This window comes from Seriola dumerili, unplaced genomic scaffold (genome assembly GCF_002260705.1).
Source record: "Seriola dumerili isolate Sdu_G_001 unplaced genomic scaffold, Sdu_1.0 BDQW01000398.1, whole genome shotgun sequence".
NCBI classification, from domain to species: Eukaryota; Metazoa; Chordata; class Actinopteri; order Carangiformes; family Carangidae; genus Seriola; species Seriola dumerili.
This window is the reverse complement of record NW_019174653.1, coordinates 286,399-297,625: the sequence shown is the minus strand read 5'-3', so window position 1 is coordinate 297,625 and position 11,227 is coordinate 286,399. Positions and strand designations below refer to the sequence as shown.

Genomic DNA, 11,227 nt, shown 5'->3' with positions numbered 1-11,227 from the left:
AGCACTTCGGCCGCAAGCACGCCTCAAGCAGTGTGTCGCCACGGCGACTGGAAGGCGGATAAATAGATAAAATACCACACACCATCTTTATTACACCAAACACAAACACACAGCGCGAGTTTAAGCAAAAGGAGAAAGACTGAATCTGAAAAAAGAGTAAGGAAACACCGAGAAAGAAGAGACAGGAACACAAATAAAATGTAAGTGAGGAATGAAGGAAAGAAAAAGAAAGAAAAGGAAGGTCAAAGAAAAAAAAGAAATAAGATATACAAAAAGAAAAGAAAGGTAAAGACTGCAAAAGAAAGGAATAACACAAGCAAAGGAAATAAGAAAAGAAAACAGACCAGAGAAGAAGGAGACCACAGAGAAAGGCAAAAGACAAGGAAATGAGGAAGAAGGAATAAAAAACAAAAGGAGAAAAGGAAAAAGTAACACAGTCTCAGGAGTGTGACTGAAGGGTTTTTTCACACCTCAGCCCTCAGTTAGTGAACACACACACACACACACACCACCACCACACACACACACACAACACACACCACACACACACACACTCAGACAGCTGAGCTGATCAGCTGATAGAGAGAGGCAGCAACAAGAGGAGGAGCAGGGGAGGAGAGGCGTGCTGGAAGTCCCTGAGGAGGCAGCAGTGGGAGGTGGGAGGCCTCTGCTGGAGGTCCCCGGCAGATTACAGCACAGAGGAGGGAACGACACTCAGAGACACGAAGAGAGATGGTGAACGGGAGTGTTCTGATTTGGCTGTGTTTGTGTGTGTGTGTGGGTGTGGTGTGTGTGTTGTGTGGTGTGTGTGTTGCAGTTCAAAACGTTTGACATCAGGAGAAGACTGAAGAGGAAATAACCGAAGAACAATGGAACAACATATGACCAACAAGACTCAGCTGAATCAGCTGCTGACTGAGAATGAAGTGGAAAGGCTCGAAAGTGGATAAGTGAACCTTTGAGCCTGGTTCATTAGCTGAAACAAGTTTGTAAAACTAAAGTTCAAATAAAGGCAGCAAAGACAGAGAGAAAGATAAAACCTCCGCTTCCCTTGTGAACCTGTCCTGACCAACACTGAACCACAACAACAACAACAAACAACAACAACAACCACTAAATAAGTTTAATCTACTTCTGATTACTTCAGTAAAAGGCTCCGTTCACACAAAATCTCTTCTCGCTACGTTTCCTCCTCCTCAACACACAAACAATAAAATCAGAACTCCGGCTTTTTCGAGCACCGACAAATGAACTTTTTGTGTTATTATTCTGAAAAATATACGATCAAAAGCACCAGCAAGTGGGGCATCCTTGTCAGTTTTATCTGCTGAAAACTGTCCTTTTTTATTTGACTAAATGTTTTTCAGTGTAAGCTGCAGCTGGACGGACAGACATGAACACTGTTTCCACCTTCTGGTAATCTGATGTGTAACTGACCTGAACTTATTTCTCTGACAGTCTTGGAACTCAACATTAGAGATTCAGCTGCTGCTTTGAGTTGGAGAGGAAAAACATTCCTCTTGTCTCTGGGCCTGTCAGAGCGGAATCACCTACCCTCTCCGTCGCATCCACTTCTGGCTGCAGTTTGCTCTTAAGTCGTAGGGTTTTTATGCTGTGTGGGAGAGTATCGGAGAGACGCAGTGAGAGCTGAAGATTACAGGGATTAAATTTTTTTTCTTTATTTTTCTCCTGGATCGGGACCAAGGCGCTTTCTTTTTTTATTATTTTAAAGTCTGGTGGAGCTGCCAGCGTCCAAACAAACTATCCTCCGTAATCTCTTCAGGCTCTCACTGCCGTCCTCTCCGATACTCCGCACACACATAAAAACCCTCCGACCCTTAAGCACGCAAACCTGCAGAAGTGATGCGACGGAGCAGCAAGCGTCTGATTCGCGTCTCTGACAGCCCAGAGACAAGAGGAACGTTTCTCTCCAAACTCAAACGCCAGCTGATCTCTAATTGAGTCAAAGACCTGTCAAGAGCAATAGTTCAGGGTCAGTTACACATCAATTACCAGAGGTGCAAACAGTGCAAGAAATGTGTGTGTTGGTTGGTGGGGCGTGCCATGTCCGGTCACCGTCCCAGCTGCAGCTACACTGAAAAAACATTTAGTAAAAGTAAAAAAAGGAAGTTTCACGCAAGTTAAAACTGACAAGGTTCCCACTTGGTGCTTTTGATCGTAAGTATTTTTCAGAATAAAAACACAAAAGTCATCAATTTGTTCGGTTGCTGAAAAAAGCCGGAGTCGTGTTGACGGAGGAGGAAACGTAGGAGAAAGAGATTTGTGTGACGGAAGGGCCTTTTTAACTGAAGTACAGAAGTAGTATTAAACCTATATATGTTGTTGTTGTTTTTTGTTGTTGTTGTGTTCAGTGTTGGTCAGACAGCATTCCCACACGGACCAACGAGTTATCTTCTCTCATGTCCCTTTGCTGCCTTATTTCGACATTTATTTACAACTTGTTCACTAGAATGAACCCCGAGCTCAAAGGTTCACTTACTCACTTTTCAGAGCTTTCCACTTCCATCTCTCAGTCAAAAGCAGCTGAATTCAGCATGAGTCGTTCCGGTGCATATGTCATTGTTCTTCTTTTCCTCTCAGTCTCTCCTGATGTCAAAAACCTGTTTAGCTGCAACACACACGACACACACACACACACACACACACACACACACACACACACAAACACACACAAATCAGAACATCCCGTCACCATCTCTCTCTGTCTCTTGCAGTGTCTCTCGCCTTCCTCTGTGCTGATAATACCCCAGGGACCTCCAGCAGAGGCCTTTCCACCTCCCCACGCTCGCTCCTCAGGGGACTCCACACCTCCTCCTCCCCTGCCTCCTCCCTCTGTTGTCTTCCTCTCTCTATCAGCCTGATCAGCCTCAGCCTGTCTCTGAGTGTGTGTGTGGTGCTTGTGTGTGTGTGTGTGTGTTGGTTGTGTGTTGTCGTCCGGTGTGTTCACCTGAGCTGAGGTGTGAAAAAAACACCTTCAGTTACACTCCTGGAGACTGTTTATTTTTCCTTTTCTCCTTTTGTTCTTTTATTCCCTTCCTTCTTCATTTCCTCTGATTTTCCTTCCTCCTCTGTGTCTCCTCTGTCTCTGGTCTGTTCTTCTCCTCTTTCTTATTTCCTTCTCCTTGTGTTTCCTTTTCTTTTTGACATCGTTTTTACCTTTTTTCTCTTTCTTTATTCTTATTTCCCTTTTTCTTGACCCCTCTCCTTTCTTCCTTTTCTTTTCTTTTCTTTTCTTTCCCTCACCTTCTTTTATTTAGTTCCCTTTCTCTTCTTCTCGTTCCTTCTCTTTTCATTACGATCCTTTCTGCTTTTCTTAAAACTCTCCTCTGTCCTGTGTTTGTGTTTCGATTCCTAATAAAGTGTGTGTGTATTTATCTATTTATTCCGCCCTTCCATCGCCGTTGTGCGACACACTGAGCTTGCCAGTGCTCAGATTTGGACGTTTCCCTCTCCCGTTGGGCGCCATTGGGAAAACAGCCCCAGGGCGAGAGAGAGAGAGAGAAAGAGAGAGAGTGGTGTGTGCCTGTGTGTTGTGTGTGTGTGTGTCGTGTGTGTGTGTGTGTGTGTGACACGTGTGTGTCGTGTATCTTTCTCACTGACTCCTGTTCTTGCTTCTTTCCTCTCCTCCGTCAGCTCCTTCCTCCAATCCTCTGTATCTTAGGGGCGGAGGTCGGTAATGAAACTCGTCTCTGTTTTTCCGGCAGGGGCGGCGTCACTCCCAAGTGCTTGCAAGGCGGAGCACTCAAACAGGTTGATTGTGACAGGCCGGTTCTGCAGCTCCTAACCCGACCGTTAGGGTGGCGTCCACAGAAAAGCTGGTGTCAGAATGCTCCACCAGTTTCTAACATAGCAGCAACGTTTTTTTTACCGTTAAAAATCCTGAGGAGCCATATTTGATTAGTACAAAGTGGGCTGGAACTATTGCTCCACGATGCTTGATATTACTGTTAAAACTCAGTGGAGTGTGTCACCTCCTGAGCTTCATCTTTACAGGCTCCAGTCAAACGACATTTCAACTCTTTCAAGAATAAAAACCAAGAGTCTGTTAAACCCTTTTCTAAATGAAACTCTCTCTCTCTCTCTCTCCTCTCCCTCTTTCTCTCTGCTCTGTCTCCTCCCGTCTCTCTCTCCCTCTTTCCTCTCTCCCTTCTCTCTTCTCTCCCCTCTCTCTCCTCTCTCTTCCCCTCTCCCCCTCTCTCTCTCCCTCTTTCTCTCTCCTCTCTCTCTCTCTCCCCACATCCTGTCACCTCTCTCTTCTCCCTCTTTCTCTCTCTCCCTTCTCTCTCTTTCTCCTCTCCTCTCGCCTCTCCGCATTCGAAAATCTCATGCGCGGGGGTCACATTCACGCAACACTCGCCCTTATAGACAGTACTACAAGGACCGCTAGCTGACCCGACAGTGTGCCTCCTTAATACCAGGGCCATGAGGAAATCAAACACAGCGGCGTGACTAAGGGGCTATCTAATGCGCCCCGTCACTGAAGCCGGCCCGGAACGCCCAGACCTCCGCCTGTCCCTGCCTAGATGAGCATCCAATGCACTGACCTCGTCCACTACCTCCAAGTCCCGTTGAACCGCTGCACCGACTGGTATCGCTCCGAGCCGTGCTCTCACCACGCACCCCCTCCCGTCTTTCTCTCTCTCTCTCTCCTCTCCCTCGCTCTTCTCCACTCTGTATCTCTATCTACGTCCTCCCTCTGCTCTCTCCCCCTCTCCCCCTCTACTCTTCTCCCTCTTTCTCTCCCCCTCTCTCCCTCTCCTCTTCCCTTCTTTCTCTCTCTCTTCTCTCTTCTCCCTCTCCTCTCTGCGTCTCCCTCTCTCTCTCCCTCTCTGTCTCCTTCTCTCTCCCTCTCTCTCCCTCTCTCCTCTCCCTCTCCTCTCTCTCTCTCCCTCTCTCCTCTCTCTCTTCTCCACTCTCTCTCTCTCTCTCCCCTCGTCTCTCTGCCTCTGTCTCTCTCTCTCTCTCTCCTCTCCCCCTCTCTCTCCCCTCCTCCCTCTCTCTCTCCTCTCCTCCCTCTCTCTCCCTCTCTCTCCCTCTCCTCTCCCTCTCTCTCTCTCCCTCTCTCTTCTCTTCCTCTCCTCTCTCCTCTCTCTCTCTGTCTCTCTCCCTCTCCTCTCCCTCTCTCTCTCCTCTCTCTTCCTCTCTCCTCTACTCTCCCTCTGCTCTCTCTCTCTCTTTAGGAGTGCTGTTGAAGCGAGCCGCTGACCTGGTTGAAGCTCTCTGTCGGATAGCCACACAACAACCAGGTGGAGTCAGCAGCTGCAGGTGTTGATTCCATACCTGAGGAAACTGGTACCTTCTCCTTTCTATTAAAGCGGACCTGTATTCCACACCACTTTGATCTCTGCAGCCTGCTGATTGGCCGACAGAGTGACAGCTTGGTTATTTAAAACAGCTAGCTGCTAGCTTTTGTTGTGACATCAAAAAGTTCCAAGAAGTTCTTGAGCTTTCCAGTTGTATTACATGATCTTTCAGCAGAATAAGAATATTGATTGTTTCATAACTTTTTTATTTCTGCCCTGCCCCTTCCTCCCCCCCTGCTCCTCCATCCTCCCCCTCTCTCCCTGTGTGCAGGAGATCATCCTTGAAGCGAGCAGCGACCTCACGACGAGCCGCTCTACAGCGGTCCCCCGCAGTCACAACCAGCTGCCGTCTCTCACCTGCTCGGCCGCTCACTCGGGAGATGCGGAGTTGAACTCGTTCAGCAGTCAGCTCGCCGTCAACATCTCGAGGCCTCGCAGCCGACCAGGGTGAGACCCCATGCTCGCCCCTCACCGGGGGCGCCACCGGTACAACCTGCACACCTGCGGCTGTGTAGGTGTTTCAGTAACCTGCAGTCATCTTCGTCCAGCAAGTTCAGGAGAGACCTTTAGACCTGCACACGGTCCAGTCCAGAACACCACCTCACCACCCCAGTTAAAGGGAGTTCTTTCCGGGGGGGGGCCTGTGGGGCCTTTTTTAGGTTGCTAAAACAGTGACGTGAACAGCAGCTGATCGTCTTTGCTGTCAGACTCACATGTCAGGAGAGTGATTCTGTTTGGGGACTACTTTCAGCGTCGGATTAATCCACATTCGGGCTATGTAGTGGTTGGAGCAGCTGGACTGTGTGTGTTGATGTTAATGACTCAGTGTTCTAATAGTTTCTGGACCACGCCGGCGACTCGAGGCATTCATACGCTAACACTGTTCCTGTGGACGACAGGAAGAAGAAACTCTGAATTCATCAGCAGAGTAAGTTTCCGTCATGTTTCCTGTCAGCGCGCGTTTCTGTTCTGTCACGGTCGCTCAGGAAAACGTGCAGCTGATCAGCTCGTGAGCACGGCGTGCGACAGGAAGCAGATAGAGCTCTTTTACTCCCCGGCACGACACGTCCCCCCGACCCCCCCCCCCCCCCCCCCCACCCCCTCCAAACCATCGTCTGCTTTTCACATCAGCCCGGCAGCGAACACCTTACAGGAATCTATGAGGTCATGGGAAACGAGGCTGCAGCGGCCGCGCTGAAAATTCATAACTGTGTAGTTTATGTGCGCCAGGCTCTCCGGTCGGAAACATTACACCGGCGGTCTGACCACCGTCCTCCCCGCTGTTCTCCAGTATGAAACGGCTCTTTGTGCCCGGCGCAATTATCCACGGTGATTAAAACATTAATAAAAACAGTGGCTCCTGAGCCCAGCTCTTATCAGGCGGAGGACGCAGGTAATTTACAGCCCTGATCCAGAGACGCTCGCCGTCAGCTCCTCCTCCTGAAGAGACCCGGGGCTTTACTCTTCATCCTCTGGAGCTTGTCTTTGTGTCTTCACTCTGACAGATGATGGAGGAGGAGAACAGGGCTGGGCGGAGTTTTAAACTGTTTACATGAGCTCTTCTGTAGACGACTGTGGGACGGACCTGAGTGTAAAGATGTTAATTAAGATTATTATCATAATAATAATTATTATTATTATTAGTATGAAGAGGAAATAAACACGTGTGTTGGTGAAATACACTTTTATTAATGATGGAAAAACTTTCTAAACTCGATGTGATCCAGAGCTTTCAACCAAATCCCTGAGCCTCTTTCAGGTGTCGGGTGACATCACGTGCCCTAAGTACGAACAGCTGATGGAGTGCGGAGGGAGATCATCACTGAGGTGACGTGTAACAAGTGAAAACACTGAACTGATAATGAAAGCAGTTCAAGTGTCAGTGGGTAGAAATAACTCAGAGGAAGGTCATGGTGTACGGCTGAAAGCTGCAGAAGAAGAAGTCCGGACGTGAACGTTGAGTGTGGATTATTTTACCTGAGAGGAATCAAATCCAGATCCAGATGTGTTTGTGTCACTCAGTGAGAAGAGGTCATGTGACCAGATGTGTAGAGTAGTCTGTGCAGTGGTTTCAGTCCAGCTGTGGCATTTGTTTGTTGGACTCCGAGAAACCGTCATGTGACTCGTCCTGACACCTGTAGATGATCTGACTCTTTGAGGGGGGGTCAGTGTCGCAGCTGAGGACCCGCCCCACCTGCAGGACGTCAGCTGATCTCTGACAGAGTCTCTGTCGCAGTGAGAATCAGCACAGAAACACATGTTTCCATTTGAGTGTTCAGTGCGAGGTCGAAGGAAGTGATCTGCATCAGCTCTGCTTCCCACGCCGCTGCTGACGGGGACGGGGACGGGAGCGGGAACACACCAGAACAAACAGGACCGAGTTCTGGGTCCATTTGTTCAGAAATTCTTTTGTTTATTGAAGAACAATCCATTGAGTGTGTTCTGTGACGTGCTGCAGCTCTCGACCGCTCCCTGCACTGTTCTCCTCCACATGTGTTTCCCATCGCCGCCTCTCCTCGCCCTCGTCCCCGGGCAGCGCTCCATCAGCCACTCCTGCTGGGAATTGCGTTGGCCCGAACCAGGAAGTGGGGGAAAGTGGAAGAGTGTAGGGGGAGGGTTTTTTTTGGGGGGGGGGGGCTGTAATGTGCTACTTGGCACACTGTTGGCTCTGCTCAGCGAGCTGGGCTGACGTCGGTGGGAACTTGGGAGCCTCATGAGAGGGTCAAAGGTCAGGCTGAGTGCTGCTGGGAACATCGGTATTCAACGCATCTCGGAGGATGGTCAATCAGTGGGGGGGGGGGGGTTAAGGTAAATGAATGGCAGACTTTCCTGTGGGGAGTTCAGCAGTCAGTATCAGGCGAACAGCAATGACAGGTGTGATGATGTCACCGCTGAGGTCACGACGAGGAGGTCAGACATAGAGGAACACACACACACACACACACGAGGGTCGAACAGTGACACTCCTCTGAGCTCAGATCTGATCTGTGATCGTGTTTCACTTAAACCTCGTCAGTCGTCCATGTTTTAATGTCCAGGATGAACAGGAGGGATCAGAACTTCTTCTTCTCTGACATTAATCTGAACAGCTTCTGTTTGTGGTCTGATAAAACTGGATGTTTCATGGTGTCACTTTTTCTATTTTTTTACATTTTATGGAACAATGTTGATTCGTCAGGAAATTAACAGTCGGATGAATCATGAGCTGTGACTTTAGAAAGTGACTGAAGCAGCTGGACTGAAAGTCTGATTAACGTCACATACGCATCACAAAGTGAAAAACCTTCCTCACAGTGTGTTTATTTACGTCTTCCTTCCACTAACTCCAGGTTGTGTTTAAGGTCGTCTGGTCCAGGAAACAGTCGGTGTATAAACACGTGAAGAAGAACTCTGACGCTCGTCTCTCTGCTCCTCTCAGGTTACTCCCGCAACTCGAACAGCGTGTCTCCTCGCGGCTACGTGCCGAGCTCCACGCCTCAGCAGTCCAACTACAACACCATCACGTCCACCATGAACGGATACGGAGCCGCGGGTATGACCAACCTGGGCGTACCAGGATCCCCCAGCTTCCTCAACGGCTCCACCGCCAACTCTGCTTACGCAAGTGAGTCACTTCTAATTTAAATAAACACCAACCTGATCGATCTGAAGCGTCACCTTCAAACTCTCAATTACAAAATGTTCCAGAATTTACTGTTTCAATGTTTAAGCACTTAGGGAGTTGAAGTGTCAGATAGAGCGCTGAAGGGAGGAACGGTTCATTTTAAGCGGTTGATGAAAGCAGTAGATGTGTCAGTTGAAAGTATCTCTACATTCAGCTGAAGTTTAAACACTGAAGGGAGCTGGAGTGTCAGTGTGAGCGCTGAAAGACTTGAGTTGTTAAGAGTTTGAGCAATGAAAGCAGTTGATGTGTAAGTTGAGGGTTGATGCTGTACTTTACTGCAGTTTCAGTTGATGTGTGTGCACTGAAAGAGGTTGAAGTGTCGGTGTAAGTTTAATTGATGAAAGCAGTTGATGTGTCAGGTGAATCACTGCAGTGAGCTAAAACTAGGCACTGAAAGGAACTGAGGTGTCAGTTAATGTGTAAACGATGAAAGCAGTTGATGTGTGAGTTGAGGGTTGATCACTGCATTTTAATGCACTGAAAAAGATTGAAGTGTTGAATTTTTGCAATGGAAGCAGTTGATGTGTAAACATCGAAGGGAATTGAAGTGTCAGTCAAAGCACTGGAAGCGTTTCAAATATCAGTTGAAGTGTTGAGATGTTGGTTGAAGGTTTATCACTACAGTGAGATGAAACTTCAGTTGAAGTGTAAGCACTGAAAAGAACTGAGGTGTCAGTTAAGGTGTAAGTGATGAAAGCAGTTGATGTGTGAGTTGAGGGTTGATCACTGCATTTTACTTCAGTTTCGGTTGATGTGTGTGCACTGCAAAAGGTTGAAGTGTCAGTTGAGGTGGAAGTGATTAAAGCATTTGATGTGTCAGCTGAAAGTGAAACATTGAATTTACTTAAAGTTTCACTGAAAGGAATTTAAATGTCAAAGTACTGAAAGTGTTTCAAGTATCAGTGTGGTGTTGAGGTGTCAGTTGAAGGGTATGTGATGAAAGCAGTTGATGTGTCAGTTGAAGGTTGATCACTGCAGTGAGCTGAATTTAAGTTGACACGTAAGCACTGAAAGGAACTGAAGGGGCAGTTGAGGTGTAAGCGATGAAAGCAGTTGATTTGTAAACACTGAAGGGAATTGAAGTGTCAGTGAAAGCACTGAAAGCATTTCAAGTGTCACTTGAAGTGTTGAGGTGTCGGTTGAAAGGTATGTGATGAAAGCAGTTGATGTGTCAGTTGAAGGTCATCCAGTGCAGTGAGCTGAAGTTTTAGTTGAAGTAAAAGTGCTGAAAGCAGTTGAAGAGAACCATCTCCTGCCTTTATTGGGTAGCAACAGATGACAGGAGACAGAGGACAGACAGCTGGTTCCAGCTGGACTTGAGCTGTTGTGGTTCATGGCCGGCATCTTGAACAGTTAACTGAAGTGTATTTACTGAAAGCAGCCGAAACGTTTTTGACATTTTTGATTTGAGTTTGTGCTTCAATAAATAAAATACAAAACAATGAAGAAAGGCGGAACACTGATGTGGCCGAAAGCTTTTGAAAAAAGCCTAGTAAGTGAACCTTGATCTGTTGATCTCAACTGTTCTCAACAGCTACGAACAGTTTCTGTTTGTTCTGGTTCTGTACCAGGTCCAACCTGTCGGGCCAGACAGCCTCAGTCAGGCTTTATTATAATACCAAGGATTCATTGATCTCTGAGAGCTGTTAAAAAGATAGTAAGTGTACCTTGAGGGTCTGATGAAAACAGTGTTTCTTTAAGTTAATGCTGAGGTTCGATACCCGGCGTGTTGTATTGATAGCTGGAGTACAAGACACTGATCACGCGTGTCTGACTTCCTGTTGTGTATGAGATGTGGAGTCGTTGTTTCTTGTGTTTGTGGAGGTTCTCAGACGTGCAGGTCTTCAACAGCTGCAGCTCTGGTGCGCAGAATAATAAGAGTGAATAAAAGTGAAGCGCTTCACGCTGCAGGAGACGAGTCGACGCTTCAGTAGTTTTCAGTCGGCCCTGTTGAAACTTCACACCGGGCTCTGATTAACATGCCTGGAGTCGGAGCTGCTGCTTGGAAGGCGCAGGTGTGTTTTGGAGGCCGGTAAAGTCTAAACTCGCCCGCGGGGAGCGCTCCATTGTTTTGGCTTCTGTATCAAAGAGCTCAGCGAGTCTCAGCGAGACTCGTTTAGAAGGTAGCAAGCTCAAAATGCATCTCCGTGCCAGGTGATGTTGTCGTCCCTGGCGACTAAACAAAAGGTGGGCTCACATCTCGCCTGGCTGAGCTACAGTTTCCCGCCGCCGAGGGTGT

The 11,227-nt window shown here is 47.9% G+C and overlaps 1 protein-coding gene across 2 annotated transcripts in view; it reads left to right on the top strand.

Moving 5' to 3' along the window:
- The window catches only part of LOC111233494 (transcription factor COE3-like), a 175,579-nt gene that overhangs the window by 159,881 nt on the left and 4,471 nt on the right, over positions 1-11,227 (top strand). The window contains exons 15-16 of one of the 2 annotated variants that reach the window (XM_022761315.1): positions 8,743-8,928; positions 9,201-9,202. In XM_022761315.1, coding sequence (XP_022617036.1) covers positions 8,743-8,928; positions 9,201-9,202 — 188 coding nt within the window. The remainder of the gene's footprint in view (positions 1-8,742; positions 8,929-9,200; positions 9,203-11,227) is intronic. The other variant, XM_022761316.1, reaches the window with a different exon arrangement.